Source organism: Numenius arquata, chromosome 2 (genome assembly GCF_964106895.1).
Source record: "Numenius arquata chromosome 2, bNumArq3.hap1.1, whole genome shotgun sequence".
NCBI lineage: Eukaryota > Metazoa > Chordata > Aves > Charadriiformes > Scolopacidae > Numenius > Numenius arquata.
This window is the reverse complement of record NC_133577.1, coordinates 27459230-27480050: the sequence shown is the minus strand read 5'-3', so window position 1 is coordinate 27480050 and position 20821 is coordinate 27459230. Positions and strand designations below refer to the sequence as shown.

At 36.0% G+C, this 20821-nt stretch overlaps 1 protein-coding gene across 1 annotated transcript in view; it reads left to right on the top strand.

Annotated features, from left to right (window-relative positions):
• Nucleotides 1–20821, top strand: part of CEP170 (centrosomal protein 170) — a 102590-nt gene that overhangs the window by 13497 nt on the left and 68272 nt on the right. Inside the window, exons 2-3 of the mRNA XM_074144387.1 lie at nt 10035–10180; nt 15744–15833. Coding sequence (XP_074000488.1) covers nt 10076–10180; nt 15744–15833 — 195 coding nt within the window. The 5' untranslated portion in view covers nt 10035–10075. The remainder of the gene's footprint in view (nt 1–10034; nt 10181–15743; nt 15834–20821) is intronic.

Below are 20821 nucleotides of genomic sequence, written 5' to 3'. Positions count from 1 at the left end.
CTGTATTGTGTCAAGAAGTACAATGGAATTGAAAACTGAAAGGCAGATGTTAAAATTACTTAAATATATGTTTTTCTTTGTAGAGTATAGTTATTTTCATACTCACAAAGTAAATAATTCCTTGTATTAAAGAAGAATCAATTTGCATTGCCTTGAATGTAATTTAATCTTACTAAGTATCTTGGGACATGGGATGAACCCTATATATTTCACAATTTTGGGGAAAGTGAAATCACCACCCTTGGGAGGTTAAGAGGTCCAATTTTATTTGCAAAGTGGTGTTTGCCTTTTCAGTAGTGCTTAGGACTGTGGTCAGTACTTGGCCAATGCAAATAAAACCTCCTCTTCATACACAGCCTACAAAATAGCTTGGAATATGCCACGGCAGAGGCAGTGAGAATAGGAAGTGTAGGAGGAGTACTTGACTGCTTCTTTAAGATTACATTCTGCCTGAATGCAATGCCTAATTCATATTTATTTATTTATTTTCCTATTTGCTTATCTTGGCAGTAGTATAGACTGGTAATATAGTCTGATATGGAGTGGGGGAGGGAAGTATTTCTGTAGCTTTCATTAAAGGAAGCTTTTTCCCGAAGACAATTTGGTTATGGTTTCTTTGGACTGCTTGCTGCAATCACTTCTAAAGGCTACTAAAAATGTACTATTTTATTAACATACCAGCTATGCTGATTTCTGTATAGATGATCTTGTTTGATCATGCTGAAATAGGAAAACTTGAAAATATTTTTCTTTATGCAGTTCCTTAATCTGAATGAAAGTGATGGACAAAAGGTGAGCACTTGATTGATTGATCAGGAATTAAGCTACTCTTGCAAGCAGTCGTTACCCTTTATTTTAACTGTTTATTGAAAGCAGCTTTTGAAAAGCGTTGCCTTTCAATGCAGGAAGGCTGCAAAGAACTTTTTTTTTTTTTTCTTCTGAATGTAAAGATTAGGAATGCAAAATGAGCTGTCCATTTTTTTAAATAAATGCAAAATATCCTTATTGTCTGTTATCAAAGGATAAAATAGGATTGCTTTTTTGAAGTCTTAATGACTTTATCCTGGTGGCTAGTAACTGAGTATGCTTTTAACAATTTGAAATCTAATGTTTAGATCGAGAATACCTTAAAACTTTTAAAAAAAAATTATTAGATTTTAACCTTCAGGTACCCCTGATTATTATAACAAAAATATGTGCATTAAAAGGCTTATGATTATTCCGTAAGACTATTTCCATATACAAGACCAGTCTTGTGCAAAGTTTTCTAATCAGTCTTTTAATAATTTATGTTTACCAGTATTCTCTAAAGATAACCCAGTATTTTATTTTCTGTCAAGTTGCTGAAGTCTTTGTTTCGATCTGCTGTTCTTAATACAGTTTCATCTCCTAGCTTCTACCAGGAATTGTGGGGTTTTTTTGGAAAGGGGGCTTTTGTGGTAAGGAGAGGCATGACTGTCTGCATAGTGCCTGTAACATTAATTTCCTTTTCTTACGTGCTTTAGATGGGAGATTGTTTAGTTTTAGTTGTGGAGGTTTACTTAAACTTGCTAGAAAGTCTTAATGTTTGACTTCATAGTTCTTGTAGAATTGTTTATTCATGCAAATAATATCTTTTTGCACTGTGACACTTAAATGATTGATAGCCATCAGGTATACCTTATTTTTGTACATTTCTTTGCAATATTTGTGTGTTGATATAATAGCAAAGGAAAAGATCTTGGGCTTTTTTTTTTTTCTTTTCTTTTGGTCATTATTACATCAATAATGGAGTAGGATATGGTCTTTTAAGTCATTGTCCGTTGTCCCTCAAAATCAAAACCCTGAGGAACTTTCAGCACAGCTGCACTGTTAGCAGAAATAGGGGTTTATTTCAGTTGCTTTTCTGACAGCTTATTTCTGTGTGTCACAGCAATAAAATAGATGTAGAACTAATTTTTACCTAGACAGGAAGGAGAAGGATGCTTGTGCAACCCCACAGCTGTAGCCACATTACAGGATAGATTTGCTGACTGACAGAGGGTAACAGCCTCCTGAGTGACTTGTCCTTACTCCATCAGACACATGGGGCAACCTGTAGGGCAAGAAGACTATCTGGGTCCATTCTGTAGCAATCTCAACTGCTTTGAGTGCAGGAGGAAAATCTCTCTCTATCCTTAGTAGCATTCCCAGCTCAAAGGTTTTCATGCTGCTGAGGAGTCTGCTGTGATAATCTGACCGTAGGGCCAGATTGACAGGGTGCCAGGCTGCACCCTCCAGCTTCATTGCTGTAAAGTGGAAGGTGTGGCTGAATGCCTCTTCCACACCCCCTTTTTTGTTGTTTTCTTTTTGTTTTTCTTCCTTTGTCTCCCATCCAGAGACCCCCAGAGAAATACATTGCTGTTGCCTTATTGATTTGGTAGAACTCTAAATCCTGTTGTTTTAGTTAGTCTTTTATGATAGGTAATATAGGTAATGTGCATATCAACCTGTGTTGGATATGTACTAATTTAAAAAAAAAGTTTGGGGCATGACTCAGCTTGATCTCCTGATGCTTTATAAAGGCATTTTCTTGCTCTGGTTTTCATTTCTGCTCTATGATTTATTATATTTATTTTTTTTTCTTTTTAATCTTAAAATAACTTTTAAAAAAATCTTTTCCAAGATATTTGATCTAGCAGATGTTGCAAGTAAACAATTTTCTCTGTGAACAAAAGGCCCAGGTGATTTTGGAGACTAAAGATTCAAGGTGGTTTACATACTCTTACTTTGCCTTCTTTCCTCTTCCATCTCTGTTAGGAAAAAAAAAAGGGGGGGGGGGGGCAAAAAGAAGAGAAGAGAACAGTTGCAGGGTAGTGGTTAAAAGGGTTTCTTTGCTCTCAGTGATTCCCTTATTCTGTAGAATTTAGTCATGGCTACATCTCTCAACAGACACTTAAAGTTACATATTTTAGATATAGTATAAGGCTTTAGTATGTTTTTTCTAATTTTTTTCTAAGAAATTTGGACAAATTTGGATACTTGAGCTAAGGTGGAACAGGTCAAATAATTCACAAGCACAATGAATAGTGTTCAGTTGCCTTGTCAGCTAAAACTTTAGTTTAAGAGACCAAGGGGGACTGTGATTTTTATGAGGTGTTTTCGTTTAGTTATAGGGACAGTCATCCTAAATGTACTACTGTTCTCCATTTGAGCAAGGAAGTTAAATTGAATGGATGCTTCACTTTTCTTCCTTTGGGTTTCTTGTTTTCTTCTACTTTACCTATTTGCATGCTTGCCGTCCAGTTCTACTCTGTTATGTCAGTGTAACTCGAGTAATTGCATAAAATTTTCATCAACTTCATAACTAATAGCAATATTTCTTTATATTAGTGTGAATTAGAACAGTTTCTTCTTCGGGTCTGTATATAGCATTTGAGTGTTTCTTAGAGGAATGTGTTCAGTCAACTTCCCAGTCAGTGAAATATTAAATAATAATAATTCTAGCTTGTTTGACAACTGCTGAAAGTCTAGGATTGTTTTGGTCAGTTTTCCGAAGTATGCAAGTTCATCTTCTCTGGGGGATGTTGATGGAGAGTTTCAGTGGTTTTAAGTGTAATTATGGAATCACAGAATTCTCAGAGTTGGAAGGGACCTCTAGAGATCATCTAGTCCAACTCCCCTGCTGAAGCAGGATTGCCTAGAGCACATTACTCAGGACTGCATCAAGGTGGATCTTGAAAATCTCCAGAGAAGGGGACTCCACCACCTCCCTGGGCAGCCCGTTCCAGTGCTCTGTCACCCTCACCATAAAGAAGTTTCTCCTCATATTTGAATGGAACTTCCTATGTTCCAGCTTGTGCCCGTTGCCCCTCATCCTGTCACTGGAAACCACTGAAAAGAGTTACCTTGCTTATGCTTCCATTGCTTTTATATTTTTATTATTTTTTTACAGCCTTTTGAGGGTATATTTTTATTAACCTTTATGGATATTGTTATGACACTAAACTAAGCCTCAGAGTGAAAAGTATTGTCACTTGACAACTTGATCCAACCTGACTTGACAAAAGCATTACTTGAGTAGGGTCTTTTCACTGTGGTAAACTTACAGCTGTATCCCATGTTGCTTGGCAAGTAGTGGCCAACACTGTAGTTTTCTTGCTTCCCCTTGTGAAGTACACTGTGAATTCAGAAGGTCCATAAATTCTTAAAGAAATATTTTTATTGATCATTGGCTTAAACTGCTTTAATTTAGATGGGTATTTATTTACTTAAGGGTTTTGAGAAGCAACATTGCACACTACTGTGTCATGAAGGATGGCTTGTGTAGATTGAATTACTGTTCCAAATGAAAGCTTCTTCAGCCATGCATCTTTTCTTTTTTTGGTTTGTTTTTGTTTGTTTGTTTTCCTGCACAAGATACCCACTTTATTAAATTCATTTGATGGACTAGCCCTAGGAATTGGTGAGAATAGTTTCAGCCAGGAGGCTGTTGTCTGTGGAGCCCTCTGTCTCCCTTTCTGGGATGACAACAACGTGATTAGTGAAAGAAGCAGGGAATTAGGAAACCACCAAGGATAGTTTCATGCCTAAAACATTTAGAAGATACCCTGGAGTATAATTTTTTTTTCTTGTATTTATAGTCCCTCTGATGGCAGATAAGCCATCTAACCATACTTTGGAAAGGTGCTCTTAATTTTCTAGCCACCCTACATGTGGCTTTAACCTTACTTGTAAAAGAATTAGGCATTCAGTGTTGCAACAAGTAAATGAGACCATTTAAACACCTGTAGTGTTGTGTAAAACTAGGTACTTTAAGATTAAATGCTTATGGTTTTGGAACTGAAATACTCAAGATTAAGATACTTCATTGTTAAAAAAGTGCTCTCTACAGTTCCTTATTTATAATAAACCCTTTATAGAGATTTTGTTGAGATTTTACCGTAAGTGTTAATGAATTTCTCATGCTGTGGTGATAAGCATGGCAGATAAAGTCAGTAGGAAGTTAATAATTCACAAAAGGATTTTAGTGATGTGCAATAAGTAAGGCACAGGCTTATCAATTGATGAGGAGAGGGGGAAAAATACTGATTAATTGACTCTTAAACTTTTTGTTTTAACCTGAATAAGGTAGAGTCCTAGTTAAAATATGTGGTGATGCAGTTAAATGTTCTTTTCTAATGCATGTAAGTAGGTTAATTGTGATTGCACATGGAACACTGCTTTTGATACCACCCAGCTTCAGAATGTTTTACAGAGCATTATTATTGTGGTGTTTTCCACTTACAAATTCCTAGATTTAAATCAATTATCTTTATAGATTACCTTTTAATATCAATTATATTGATACTGTAATCTTCACAGGGCTGGAATTACCTTGACTTTGCTCTTTTCTTTCTATAGCATAAATTTCTCCATTTCAGTCAAAAATAAAACTGCTGGCATTAGTATCCTTAATTACATTGAATAGTCAATAAAGCAGTCATGGTAGGCAGTTTTGTAGTGGGCGTTGATTACTGACGGCATTTCTTTGTGACCTGGGAATCGCCTTCAACTTCAGGTCTTCGCCAGTCATTACTGGCTCCATTAGTGCTCTCTTAATTCTGATTTCTCCCTTGCCATGGCTTATGCCTGGTGTTTGCATTTCTTGATTCCTCATTCCAGCTGCCTAGCTCCAGCTCAAGTGTCTTGTCCATGTGTAGTGGTGTTCTCTCCTTATGGGTCTTCTACCCTCACATTTGTTCTCTACCAGCAACAGTGGATGAATTGAGAGTATTGGGGAAAGATGCCTTTGTTTTGGTTCTCACTGGCACTCTAACGGTAAAAACAAGTAGTTAAAGCAAATTGTGGACCATGCTCTGTGTAGACAGATGTGTTGAGAGAATTAGCTGTGTACTTGTTTAATATACACATGGAAAGTTTTTCAAAAGCCTATTGCATGTCTGCATTTGGATAGATTTGCACAAGAGCAATACTAAAAGATACAAACTGATACTAAGGCTTGTCACATTTCCATTACCAATTTACATATATGAGGTACTACTTACAATTGTTTTTTAAAGGTAGCAACATAAGATATTTTCCTCTCACCTTGTTTCGGAAATTAATGAGTCATTTCTTCTGAAGCTTCCCCAAGTGTACTTGGCAATTGTATGAGAAGGTAAACTTAATTTTTAGCAAAATTTTTAGCAGCTGGAAATGGGAACTTTTAAGGGAATATAACGGGCAACATGTTATCATCAAGTTGTGTCGCAGCTTGGTGCAGGTTTTTTAATAGTTATTTTAAAATATTCTTAAATAAAATGTGTTGTATACAGTAATAGGATAATTGTTTATCATTAAAATTATACTATTTTCAGTCAATATGGAGGGCTGCAGTGATTAAAAGTCAGATTTTCAGCTATATGTTAGGTTCAGTTTAAATTTTAAATGTAGCTTTTTGTTTCTCTGTAGGATTAGTATTTCAGTACTTGCTAATAGTTTAGTTGGAAATAAGTTGGCTGTTTTCATTTACAGGCAAATACAAAAATGTAGACTGTACATTGCTCAAATGTGAGGTTCTTAAGGATTTTTGCTTACAATAACATTACTGTATCAAAAATATAATCTTGGCAGTGTTTCTCTAGACATATTTCAAATTGGTTACACCCATCTTTTGGCTACATAATGCAGGGCTTTAGTTCTTAGGACAGAATTATATTTACAGGGGTGATGGAGCCAATTTCCCTGTTGCTGCATCATCTGTTTCAAATGACTTCTTACCCATGTATTCATTTTTACACACTGGTTACTGCCTTTTGAAATTCATAGTCCTTCACCATAAAATGTTTATTCTGCAGACATTTTGCAGTTGCAGTGTCTCAGCAACTGACTTCCAGGTATGAAGTATTGCTTTGAATGATCAAGTCTTAATGATGAAATGCTTACTAGTTAATTTAAAGATTGCAACACAATATTGCTATATTAGGAAAGAGTAACGAAACAATGTTTCAATAAAGCATTTAAAATTCATTTTTCTGGGGAAGAAATCATCATATTCTTGGTAAATACATCATCTAAAAATTGTAGTCCGTATTGGAGTAAGACAGGTCCATTTGGGCCAGTATCCTCTTCCACATAAATAGAGGCTAGGTAAGGAAAAGAGTTTATTAACTATTATTAACTAGAACAATACCAAGTGAAACCTCACTTGAGCGCGCTCCCAGCCTCTCAAAATGCCCAGCTCGTTAAGTTCCTGAGCTTTAAGTGGGATCATTGCATTTAATAGGCGTGATAATTTTTGCTTCCATGAATGCTTATTGCTTTTTGAACTCAGTGTAACATTCTACTATCCATAAAATTTCATTGCAAGAATTATCATGACCTAAATTTGCACTGTGTAAAGAGCACTTCTGATGGTTTTGCACCTGTCCTATAGTAATTTAATTGGTATCTCCTAAACAGTGAACAGTCTTTTATCCTTGCATTGTTCAGAATACTACAGCCAGAGTACTTAGCACAGCAGTGTATTAAAAATATTGTTAGCTTTTATGAAGTTTTTGGGGTACAATGTAATTGTCCATATACTGTCTATATAACTGATAAGTGTTCAGTTTCATATCAAATTTTTAATGCACTTTTTTGTCCTGATACTAAGCAAGTGTTGCTACTGTGTTCTGTTTTCAGCCAGTTTTGCTATGCAGAATTTCAGCATAGCTTTGATCAAAGGCATTGGCTTATTCTAAAGAATACTTGAAAATAAAATATGTATCTAGGTTGATGATTCGTCGCATTTGAGACAGCACTGTTTGGAAAGAACAACATTATTAAGTTTGATAGAAATGATGATGGACTTTTAACTACAAATGTGTTGCCATGCTGTGTGGTAATGATTGCTCTGTGTATTACATTTTTTAAAATTATTTCAGATAATTTAATCTGTTTGTTGTCAGGCTTTATCATTTGTGGGAGGTTTGGGGTTTTTTTCCTAGCTCAGTAGTTGTTGACCTACTTGTCTGTTTTATAAATAAAAATAGTTTTTCTCCTTTACTGACAGTCTCCCTATATAAACTAAAACATAGTATTTGAGTAAGAACTTTTTCAAATTGTTTATATGTTCTTGGAGGTTTTCATATGAATTTCCAATTAGAACAGGAAGGCCAAATGGTGTAAGTGTTGTTATGATAAGCAGGTGCGAGATTTAAACGGCAGTAAAATATAAATGGAATGAGGAGCTTTGATACTGAACAGCATGCTTTCTGTCAAACATCCATTTAATTTACTTGTTAAAAGCTGGTACCTAGGCTGGCTGGTTTTGATACTTTGTTTTCCTTTCTTAAAAGGAATGGAAAAATGTCATTTGATTGACCTAGTTTATCTTCTAGTTTTAAACTAGGTTAAATTAAAAATACAAATATTAATTTCCTTCAAAGGCACTGAATAAACTGTTTTAATTATTAAAACACTTATTGGGTAACAAGATGTCTTTAAATTGGATTCAGCAGGTTATTGTAGATTACATTGTAATGTAATTTGTAATCTTCATATTTTCTGTGAATAAAGTGTAATAGAGATGCTGTATGACTTTTTCCATTGAGTGGGAGAACATTAAGTGGATACAAGTTTAATTTGAAGAATGTGTTGTGATACAGCTGTGGAAAGATAACCCTATTGTAGGTATCACTTTTTTGCAATACATATTTAATAAATTTTTAGCACATTAAGTCTTTCTAATTTCTTCCATTTGAATTGCATTAATTTTTTTTAAACTGGGTTGACAGCTCTAATGGTTCATTTTAGCACCTGCCACGGTATGCTTTCTATTTACTGCTTTGTAAATGTCTGGTTTGTCATTTTCAGATGTAGTTTTGACTTAATTCAGTCCTTGTTATAAATTTTCATATTTTGCGGTGTCTCTTCTTGATTGTAGTTTGCCTAATGGGGCAATGCTGGCAGTCGTCTTAACCAGTGCTTACATATTAGTCTTGGTTTTGAGAACCTCACTGCATTCTTGTTGTTATGCAGATTATGCTCAAGTCTGCTACAGGCTTATGTCTACTTACAGTACATTTGTTACATAATTTCACTAAATGACATGAAAATAAACGAGAAGATAAATGCCAGCTATTTGGCACTGAGAGGAATGCAGACATTGCTTTTTATTTTCTTTAGCTTCCCATTTAGTGAATACAGAGTGGTAATGAATGAAATCATTGTTTTGCCTTGCTTTTTCTTAAAGAGAGTTTTTAAATGCTTCTTAAAGGCTTTTCCAAGTATCAACCGTTGAATTACTTTGGAGAGTGCTTTTAATCATATTTTTGTCCAGTGTCAAGTAGGTCATATTATATGAAGAAGTTTTCCATAAAAGATTTTATCCAGTTTTCAGGTTTTTGTTTTCTTTTGTATTTTATGACATTTTAAATAGCTGTGGGGTTTTTTTTCTGTGTATGTAGTGTGTAATTTTGTTTATTGGAAAATCACGGTAAAGTTTTGTAGGAACATTGCTTTCAGTTTTATTTATAAAAACTTTTAAATTGTTCATTTTGCTCTGCTTTGTTTACAATTCTAAATGTACACTGTTAAATTTCCGAAATACAAGTTTTATTGAGAAAATCTAATGTTAAATAGGAAGCAAAACTTGCGGATAGAGGGCTTGAGCTTAAAACCGAAGGAGGTAGGTCTTTTTTGCAGGAAAATGTAGTGACACACATTTGAGTTACTTGCTGTATTTTGTGAACATTTGCCACGTTGTTTATTGGTTGTGATTGTGAGACATTAATGTAGCAATTATCTTGATATTAAGTGGTCAAATGTTAAAGACTTTCTGACAACTTGACATATGACTTTGGGATTAACTAGCTGGTTGTTCATTTCGAAGAAGTTTAGCTCCGATTAAATTTGCCTAGTTGCCTGAAACCTCTTACTATGTAAATCTGGAGCCTGTCACTTCCTGTGATTGCTGGATTCAGTATGCGCTTTTGAGAATGCCGTATTTTTCAAAGGCTTTATATATTCTGCTCACAGTGTTTGCTGAGCAGGAACTGTAGCTAAAAATAACTAAAATGAATTTCTCTGTCTCTCCTTCTTTTTCATTGCAGGATGACGTAGCTTTGCCAAGGATTTATCAGCTAAGCAGAAAATGAGCTTAACATCCTGGTTTTTGGTGAGCAGTGGAGGCACCCGCCATAGGCTGCCACGAGAAATGATTTTTGTTGGAAGAGATGACTGTGAGCTGATGTTACAGGTAATTGCGTCAGCCTTACATGTGCAACTGCTTAAATCGTGAACTTAATGCACCAGTTTTATATTCCTTCTGAAAATTAAATTCCACAGATGTTGAGGGAGCAATTGTTTTGATTAATCTTTTGTGTTCTTAGAAAAAGTTAGTTTAAATATATTGCCATCAACCATACAGTTACTGTCGAAGTTCAGAGGATCACATTTTCTTCATATAAATCACATACTGAATGCAAGAATAGAAGATGAAATAAATTTTGCAATATGACCAGTAAAGTAGACTGTGTGCTCCCATAAAATGTGATAAAGCTAGGTGCACTGGATGCTTTTGAAAAGAGCTTTGGTTTTTTCTGCAACTCGTAATCTAATTTAGTCACATGATTTAATGTAACTCTATCCCCATGTCCTGATCTTGTTGTACAAAGGCAAACGAAGTTAGTAGAGAAGGATATGTCTCTATCTCTAAGGAAGTTGAATGACTCAGTCTCAGTAATGGTTTCAGTGGAACTGTAAAAATGCAAGTCTTAGTCAAAATAGCTTGATACTTCAGTAACTTCCTCAACTTCCAGAATTGCGATGTGGAACTCTTAGGGGTGTGTAACTGTACTGTTATGTTGCCATATTTCATGCACTTTGTCCTGTCAAAGCTGTAGTCTTGTGAGCTGCTTCTTTCTAGTATATGTATTTTTGAATGGTTAATGATAGTATTTGGGGAGTTTCTTCTTGAATTCTTGTCTTTGGTTAAAGTAGAACTCTTAAGAGGACTGAACTTCAAAACTAATATTCGCAACCCTTTGTACCATTCAATAAAATATTTTCTTTTGGATTTTTTTGTTCCCAAGAGCGTGTGTGCAGCCATTAATGGCCAAATTAGAATCTCATTTACAAATGAAGTGCCTAGAAACCTTTTTTTATGTGTATTACTCAGAATGTAGTATCTCTAGTAAACTGCATTTGGCTTTCAACCTCAGAAGGCATCCAAAGGTTTTATTGGTGAGGAAAATACTTTGTGCTGTTAGAAAGTAGTTGAAAATACTCTTAATTTCTCTTCAAACACATACAGTATGTCTTGGTGATTTATGAGGGAAGTATTAAATAAAACCCTAACAAACCAACAAAGAAACACAACCTCCCCCCCCCCCCAAAAAAAAAAAAGCCAGTCAAAAAACTTCACCCTCTTGGTTCCTGCACAGAAGATCATAATCAAAAAAATTATTTTACCACTAGCTTCTTTTAATGGACTGTTGTCTCTGAATAAGGGAGCCTTTTCTTCCTTCTCTCTCCCCTATGTCATCTCCTGTCTCTGGGTGATCAGTTCTTAGAGTGCAACTGACTACTCAAGCATTTATTATTTTGTGTTACAAAACTTCAGTCATCATCCCCTTCAAAAGTAGCTGCCTCTTTGATTAATATTGTGAATAGATTGCAGTCATTAACAAATGTTATTTGTTGTGTATTGTCTTCAGAGGTAGTAAAAAGAATCAAGGGGCCTGGTTATTTTCAAGAACATTCTCTTTAGCCTGGTGTTATGTTAGGTCTACATGCCAGCATGACTGTAACACCACATACTGCTCAAGGGGGAGGAACCCACCAAAAGAGAAGCTAATAATGTGTTCTTGTTCTGTATGTATAGCTCTTTGTGTAGGCCCTTCCTTTCCACTCTTTACAACTCAGTTGTTCTCTTACTGCAAAGCATGTGGACAATGCATGATAGAGAAAGCAGAATGTAATGCTTTTATTCATAATCTCTTGACAGAAAACATGTTATAAAAGCCTTATTAAAAAGCATTTCAATTATGTTGCATGCTTGATAGAATTAGACCTCAGATCTGTACCTAACCACTATTTTTCTAACAGAGGTTTTGTTCATGTCTGGGAATACCAAATTGCTTTAGCTGGGTTATTTTTTAAATATGCTCAAACATAGTGTGCAGTCTTTGTCTTTAGCTAGCTGCTCCAATGCATCACCCTGCTTGCAGATAAATACCATGTTTTCCCCCTTCTTTCATCATTATGTTTAGAAAACTTGTTGAATCTTGATGGAAGAATCATCCTCAAGGTGTAAAATTGTACATTATTCATAATATCAAAATTATTTCCAAAGAGGAATACTCCTATTTTCTGTATTCTGAACATTTTCTTAGTAGTGTGAATTGCATTGAAGAGTCTTTGTCTGAAATAATGCTAGTTACAAATTTATTTTAACTGAAGGTGGAGTTTTCCTCTTTATATTCATATAGGTCTTAGCAGAGTTATTCTATGATTTTCATTATTTCTGCAGTCATGTGTAAATCTTTGTATTGGGTCCAGCTGGGATGGAGTTAATTTTCTTTTTAGAAGTCCTTATGATATTGTGTTTCGGATTTGTGACCAAAACAGTGTTGATAACACACCAATATTATAGCTATTACTCAACAGTGTGCACACAGTTTCAAGGCATTCTTTCTTTCTCACTTTTCTCCTCCTACACGCACGTGACTATGTCGGGGGTGCACAAGAAATTGAGAGGGAACACAACCAGAACAGCTGTCCCAAGCTGACCAAAGGGATATTCTGTGCAATATAATGTCATGCTTAGACATAAATCTGAGGGTAGGGACTTTGGGAAAGGTAACCACTGCTCAAAGACTGGCTAGGCATTGGTCTGCTTATGGGAGGTGGTGAGTGACTGCCTTTGCATCACTTGTTTTATTTCTTCTTTCTTCTTCCTCTTTCCTTTGCTACTTAAAATATCTTTAACTCGACCCATGAGTTTTCTTGCTTTTGCTCTTCTGTTCTCCCCATCCCACTGGGACAGAGGGAACTGAATGAGAAGCTGTGTGGTGCTTAGGCAGGGCACAACAGTCTTATAAAAAGTAATTTTGATAATACTTGAATTTGAATAGAAGGCTGCAGTAACAAATAAGCAGGAAAAACGGCATTTGAAAGATTTGCACAATCTTTTTCACCTGTAAAGATTGTCTGCGATGAAAAAAAACATGTCTGATTATATGCAAGAAGTCTGAGCCTGAGGAGGACCTTAATGTTCTGCAGAATTTCGGGTGTTTCTCTAATAGTCACAGACTTGAGTAATCATTCTTTACCATTTCAGAAGATGTGACAAAGTATCACGAAGCTTTAAGGATCTTCTGTGTCATTTCCATTTTACCTACCTCATTTTTAGTAGGAAGTAGCACATAAAGATAATAAAACATTTAATTAATAATACAATTTGTATTTGAATAAAATAGTTGAAAGAAGATCAGAAATTTTTCCCATAACCTAGGTAAAGATAGGGTAATTCTTGTGCTTGCATTGCTGCATCACTTCAGTGTGGAAAGGTGTCATCTCTGCTTGACATCGTAGGCTCAGCAGAACACCCACATCAGTGAATTTGATTTTACTGAGATAGGTTATTAAAAGTTAGTAGAAAATGAGCTATGCTAGTATATCTTCCATTAAGTATGGAAGTATATCTAGTGTATCTACCATTAAGAACACTTAAATGATGTTGTGTAGGAGTGCAGCTTTTATTGGCATGAACCTTGTTGTTCTGTTGTCTATCTCTTCCTTAATTCTCCCTTCCTCTTTTTATATCCTGGTCCCCCTTCTATACTCCTCAAGACTGCAGAGCAAATTAGCTCAAATGAGTCTAAAAGTAACATAGTAAGTATATACAGAAGAGGATTGATTTCTCTTTTTTGAGGAGAAAGTGAAGCAGTCAACAGGTGGCATGGAAAGGAAAAATAAGGAAGTAAATGGAAAAGAAGGAAGGAAAATAATGTTATCAGCTCTCAAGAAACCAAGAAGGAACAAGGTGATAAATGTGGGATTCTGAGAAGAGAAGGCATTTCCTTAGGAATCATGATTGTAGGGTCTGATGCCTTGAATTGGCTAATGCACCGATAACCTGGGACTCCTAGAACTGTCAGACTGCAGATGCCAGTACAAAAATAAGCACAGAAGTCTTGGTCAGAATTCTACCATTCTCAGTGCTATATAGTCCTGAACAATGAGTTGAGTAGCAAGGATAGAAGATGTGAACCTGAAACTGGAAAGAATACTGTTGGAAGAAATTTGCTGCTATGCAATCGTGTCAGGACACTGCACTAGGAGAATTGCCAGAAAGCAGACTGAGTGCACAGCTGGGGAAGATGAGCTGTGGCATCCAACCAGTTGGAAACTGTTCTAGATGTCAAGGTGCTGACCACATGTATGCGTGAAGGAAGCATACATCCAGCCCCACCTCTTCCCTGCTTGAAGTCAGCACCTCAGACTACAAACACTTGGCCGTGGGCAAGTGCTAAAAGAGGAACTGAGCTGTTAAGGGAGGTGGAGTTCTCAGAGAAGATAGTAGCAAGAATTGTTCCTGATCTATGGGTTGACATTTGGATGTGAAGTAAAGAATTAATCAAATAAATCCCTAAGTGCTTAAGGAAGGACTGATCAAAGAAAAAGAGTCAGAACTTATGGGAGTAGTAATTCAGGAACAACTCAGCCATTTAGTGAAGAATACATAGCTAATTTGTTTAGGAAATTGAGATCAAGAAGAAACAATTTGAATGCTTGTATACTGTGTTAAGTATCCAGAGCAACACAGCGGAAGATTTACTGATGCATGACAGGAAATAGTATGGTTCAGAGAGAACAGCAATGCCATACAACATATTCATGTTTTGAAAGGTGCGTGTAGTTAAGGAGAGAGAGAGAGAAATAAAGGTGAAATTGATGATGTTAGATTAAACATCAGTGATGTTCAGCCAGCTTGCAGCCCAGAAGGCCAACCATACCCTGGGCTGCATCAAAAGAAGGACATCGACCTGTTAGAATGGGTCCAGAGAAGGGCCACGAAGATGATTAGAGGGCTGGAGCACTTCTTCTATGAAGACAGGCTGAGAGAGTTGGGGTTGTTGAGCCTGGAGAAGGCTCTGGGGAGACCTTAGAGCGGCCTTTCAGTACCTAAAGGGGGCCTACAGGAGGGATGGGGAGGGGCTTTTTACAAGGCATGTAGCGATAGGATGAGGGGTAATGGATTCAAATTGGAAGAGGGTTAGATTTAGATTTGATACCAGGAAGAAATTTTTCACTATGAGGATGGTGAGACACTGGAACAGGTTGCCCAGAGAAGTTGTGAATGCCCCGTCCCTAGAGGTATCCAAGACCAGGTTGGATGGGGCTTTGAGTAGCCTGGTCCAGTGGAAGGTCGCTGGCAATAGGCAGGGGACTGGAACTAGATGATCTTTGAGGTCCCTTCCAACACAAACCATTCTATGATACTGTGATGAACTGGAAAAATAATATTTTTGGATAAGATATGGCTGGATCTGATTTATAAGCACATTGGGGAAATATTAAGAAAATAATTTTTCTGAGATAGTTTTAGGATTCTGCTGTGGGCACCCAGGGCCAGAGTCAGGTATGGTTAGAGATTGAGTTTTTTCATGTGTGGGACTAATTTTTTCATATCATTTGAAGAAATATGCTATGTAGAAAGAAAATAATCATACTACTCTCAAGTAATAGTGATAAATGCTATATTGATCTGTTTTTTAAATACCTTACCTTTTTTTCTTGTTATATATGTATTTTAGTCACGCAGTGTGGACAAGCAGCATGCTGTACTTAACTATGATGCCTCTACGGATGAACACTTGGTGAAGGATTTGGGCAGCCTGAATGGGGTAAGTTACCATCAGAAATGGATAGCTCCCCATAGTCTTTTGTATGATTGTTTGTTTGGGGTTATTTTCCGAGCAATGAGAGTATGACTTAACAAGTGTACGTTAATTCCTTTTTTAATGCAAGTTTGAAAATGTATACTAAGAAAAGTATACATCTGTTCTCCAAAGAAATGGGACTAACAGGACACCCAAAATAAACATTTGCGTTTGATGAAGCAAGTAAAATAAGAATCGGTAGAAGCTGATGAAGCGCTAAAAGAGGGACTTGGCTGCTACAGAGCTCGTGTTCTCAGTGGAAATAGTAGCTAGACTAAAGGAATTATTGTCTAGTTAGTAGTTCACTACACAGTACAGAGGCATTGCGTATATTGTTCTGTCATACAGTTTGGTTTAAGTACGGTGTTACAAAATTATGCTTTTCCTCTTTTGACATGAAAGCAGGGCGGTAGAGATATGTAAGAAAAGCACAGTTGGAAAGAAATAGTAAGGGAAGCCCTGAGAAGACAAAGACAAGGACTGAACTCCTAAGACTTAATATTCCCTGTCTCAAAATTGGGAAGAGTGAGTTCCTTTGATGTGTCTAGGTAAACAGCTATAGAGCAACTGACACCTCAAACTTGAGAATGAATCAGATCAAGTGAAGCAAATGTCTGAAAGCTCCTTATTGGAGGCAAAGAAAGGAGGCGAATGAAGGCTTTTTAACATTTATTTTTACTAAATTCAAGTTTTGTGACAAGGCAAGGAAAATCTGAAGGTATGACTACTGACTAAAGGAATAACAGAATTAGGAAAAAAAATCAAGTGCCTCAGCAAAAAATCACTGTGTGCTGAATTAATTTTTTGATAACTGCCTTGAAACAGTGCACTGACTTGCAAAATACAGAGGTATATTAAATATTGAAGGACCAAAGTTCTCATACATCTACAACTATGCAAAGGAAATGTCACGTTATACTGGTTGCATATGAAGTTCAGACTGACTTTTTGGAAGGCTGAGTTAGTTACCTTAAAATAGAGAAGAGCTAATAGAGACAGACTAACAGGGTTTTTATTTTGAAATGCACTTCAAGATCAAAGACGAAAACCTAAATCCATGCTAACAGGCAGAAGCTTGAGATTTCTCCATCAGCTTCTATTTTTTTAAACATTTGACAAGGCTTATTCAAATTAATATTTAGAAAGCTCTTGGTAGTGAATATCTATCACAGATGAACTCACAATTTTACTCAGTACATATTCATGACACAGCCAAACATTTTAATTTATATAAAATAACAACCATATCTAGTGTGTATAAAAAGGTCATAAAGAAGTATCTAAAGGGCTACAAAAATATGACAAAGTTACTACGTTTTTAACAATCTATTCTAATAGTCAAAATATTTACAAAAGGTGAAGCTTATCTAGAATATTGTATATGCAATCCCTAGAAAAGCCTTAAAACATAAAATGGCATGTGTAACTATTTTGCTCGTAACTTCACATTTTCCCTATATTAGTCTGTAATAACTTGACGCTTACACATTAACCATAGACCTTTTGATACTGCAAAGGATACTGCAAAACTAAAGGCTAATATAGAATAAACTAAATAGGTTTACATGCAATGTGGTTATTTCATACTTTTTTTTTTTTTTACATATGAAGTACAGTTTAACATTCTTTTCTGTATGAAAAAGTAGAAAAGAGGAACAGCATATGAAATAAAAGTCCATTTCTTAACCAGACATATTAGAAGCTGAAATGCCTTTTTTTTTAATAAAATAGGATCAAGATTTTATTTTTTTTTCCTGTATTTCTGAAATACAGAAGAGTAATAAATCCCTTTTTGTTCTTTTGAGTTTTTTCCTATTCTTAATGGACCCTCTTCTTAGTGGAATTTACTACAGCCGTTTAAATAATGTGCAGTAGAAAAGTCCCTCAAAAGCTACATCTTCATCCTGGACTTTGTACATTTAGATTTGAAAATAAAACAAAAGTAAATTTTAATTAGATTTACATGATATAAAAGTTTTATTTCCAAAATAAAATTTTATTTCCATCATGACTCCTCTTGGTCATTCCTGCTTATCTTTTATTTCATACAAAAAGATTAAGGAATTTATCTTTCCTGAAGAAAATGTGTATAGTTGCTAAGATATAATCTTAGCAGTAGAATCTTTCACCAATATCAGCAGAATTCAACTGTATTGTCTCCTTGTCACCTCAAAAAAACACCAGAAGAATTATCAAGCATCTATGGCCCAGTTGAATAACATTCTTCTCAGGGATAATTACAGGATAGTGAATTCCTTTCACACTGATAATTTTAGGGCTGGATTGCAAAATGCTTAGCAAACTTTATAATGGCTTAAGGAGAGTTGACTCTCTCACTATTTGAAGAATAAAGCTTTGGAAATCATGTGAATATATAAAGATGTGTGTAGCGTGATTTAAGGAGGGAAAAGGATTCCTTATTTACATAGTAACTAGATTTTCAAGCTAACTTTGTCTTGCATCTCAAAGTCTGTGGAGGGATTGGAAAACTCCAGTGACAAAGCAACTGAGGCTTCTTGTTGTGGGCCATCAGTTCAGTCATGAGATGTCTTCAGACTGCACACGCTACCTTCAGAGCTTTCTGGCTTGAGTATAGTGTGTGCACATGAATTTCAGAACCCTGACCTGGAAGAAAAAATGCATATATACATTCATGTCCTCAAGGCAGCCTAAATTATGGTGATTCGCTAAAATTCCGGCTGCCTTGAGGATATTCTTCACATGGGCTTTTGCTCTGAACTGTCACAATGTTTAAGTGGAATAAATATGTATTGAACACCACTCCAAGTTTCATGCTTACAAACCACTAAGTAGTGGGACCTTTAATTCTAATTTCTCTAACCAAGACATTTTCAATAGTGTAGGTAAGCAATTTTGTAAATAATGAACCAAACATTATTCTCATTTAGAAAGAGAGAATAAAACAGAAGATCCCTTTACAATTTTGCGGAAGGAAATTGGTTCTGTCTTTCCAGACTTCATCTTATAGTAATAGAAGTAATATATTTCATATAAATATAGTAATATATTTAGATGAGCAACACAAGCATTCAAAGATTCAGATTCTTAGCTGGCTTAATTATTCAAGATGGGAACTACTGGAGAGAGTCCAACGTAGGGCAACTAAGATGATTAAGGGATTGGAGCATCTCCCTTATGAGGAAAGGCTCAAAGAGCCGGGACTCTTTAGCCTGGAGAAGAGAAGGCTGAGGGGAGACCTTATCTATGTTTACAAGTAGCCAAAGGGTGGGTTGAAGGATGATGGAGCCGGACTCTTTTCAGTGGTTTCCAGCAATAGGACGAGGGGCAATGGGCACAAGCTGGAACATAGGAAGTTTCATTCAAATATGAGGAGAAACTTCTTTATGGTGAGGGTGACAGAGCACTGGAACGGGCTGCCCAGGGAGGTGGTGGAGTCCCCTTCTCTGGAGATTTTCAAGACCTGCCTGAATGCAGTCCTGAGTAATGTGCTCTAGGCAATCCTGCTTCAGCAGGGGAGTTGGACTAGATGATCTCTAGAGGTCCCTTCCAACTCTGAGAATTCCGTGATTCCATATGTGTGTCCCTAGCTTTCATAGTGCTTAAAAAATGGCAGAGTTCAGCTGCTGCGTTCCTTAGAAACACGTACATGTTGTTGTAGAATTCTTAAGTTTGAAGTAAGATGATCCCGTGGAGTTGCGATATTTTGAGTCCTCCAAACTGGCACAAACCTATAGTAAATGTCTTTCAGAAAAGCAGCCCGGATATTTAATCTCCTATCTGCAGTATTAACGTGTAGTTGTTACGAAAAGTAAAAATGTGCAAGAAGCTGTAAATTCTTTAAGGTATGGGAGAATGTAAAACAAATAATGCATAAAATAATGTAACAATCTCATACCAGCTAAACCATAAATCTTTTATTTGCCTTGAATTTGCCCTAAATTAAGGCTTCATTTTAGATTTTAACAGAAGATGAAGGAAGTAACACCAATGAACAAGAGACAGATCGCATACAGCTGATTATTCATATCTCTTACAAGGAAGATGCTACATTCTTATGAGTTCAGACATTACATTCTTTTCAGATAAAAGGAGAGGAAAGATTTCAAGAAAGCCGGGGAGAACATAGGGGAGAGGAACTTAAGAGTGTAAACTGTAGCTTCTTAATGCAGATTTGAATCAAGCCTTGAGGAATAGTTTAAGGCAAGATGCTGTGCAGACGTTTTTTGTCAGCTCACACTGTGGACAGATTTTTCATCCTTGTTTTCTGGTATGTGAAGTCACCACATGTGACTTCAAGTCTTGCTGATGTTAGTAACCTGGCAGTTTGCTTGAAGCTGAGACCCTACCTTCCTAAGACTGTAAATCATTCTTTAAAGATGCAGATCAGTTACAGTGAAGGAATAAACTCTTTTTTTTTTTTTTTTTTTTTTTTTTTTTTTTTTTTTTTGCACCAGTACTTACCAGGGCTTGTTTCTCTTTTAGAATTTTATGTAGGTGACTTTCTAGAATGTTATTTAGGTCTTGAATAATGTAACTTCAAGCCCTATTTATGTTCATTTAATCTTTTTCCCAAAGAGATGAAACTGTTTTCCAGCTCTTCCAAATTACATGTCAGAGGTCCATTTGACTTGAACATGTTATTATTCTTCCTTCTTGCTGCCTCTGTAATTAGTCATTCTATATATCTTGGGTGTTCTCTTGAAATTTATGCCAGCATGTTTTTGCAAATTTCTTGTTCTCAGGTTTAATCCAGACCTTAAAATCAGTGTTTGGTAATCTGTACTGCCTCTGACTGCCAAATGATATGGCTGGTGAAACTGGGCAAACTTTCAGAAACATAAATTTTACTCTAAATCCCTGAAAGCTTGTCTGATTTCTCCAACTATGTTTCCAACAGGGATTTCAAGGAGGAGAGGATTATTTATTTTACAATAACTGAATTTTCAAAAGGTATTGTCAAGCCTACGGAA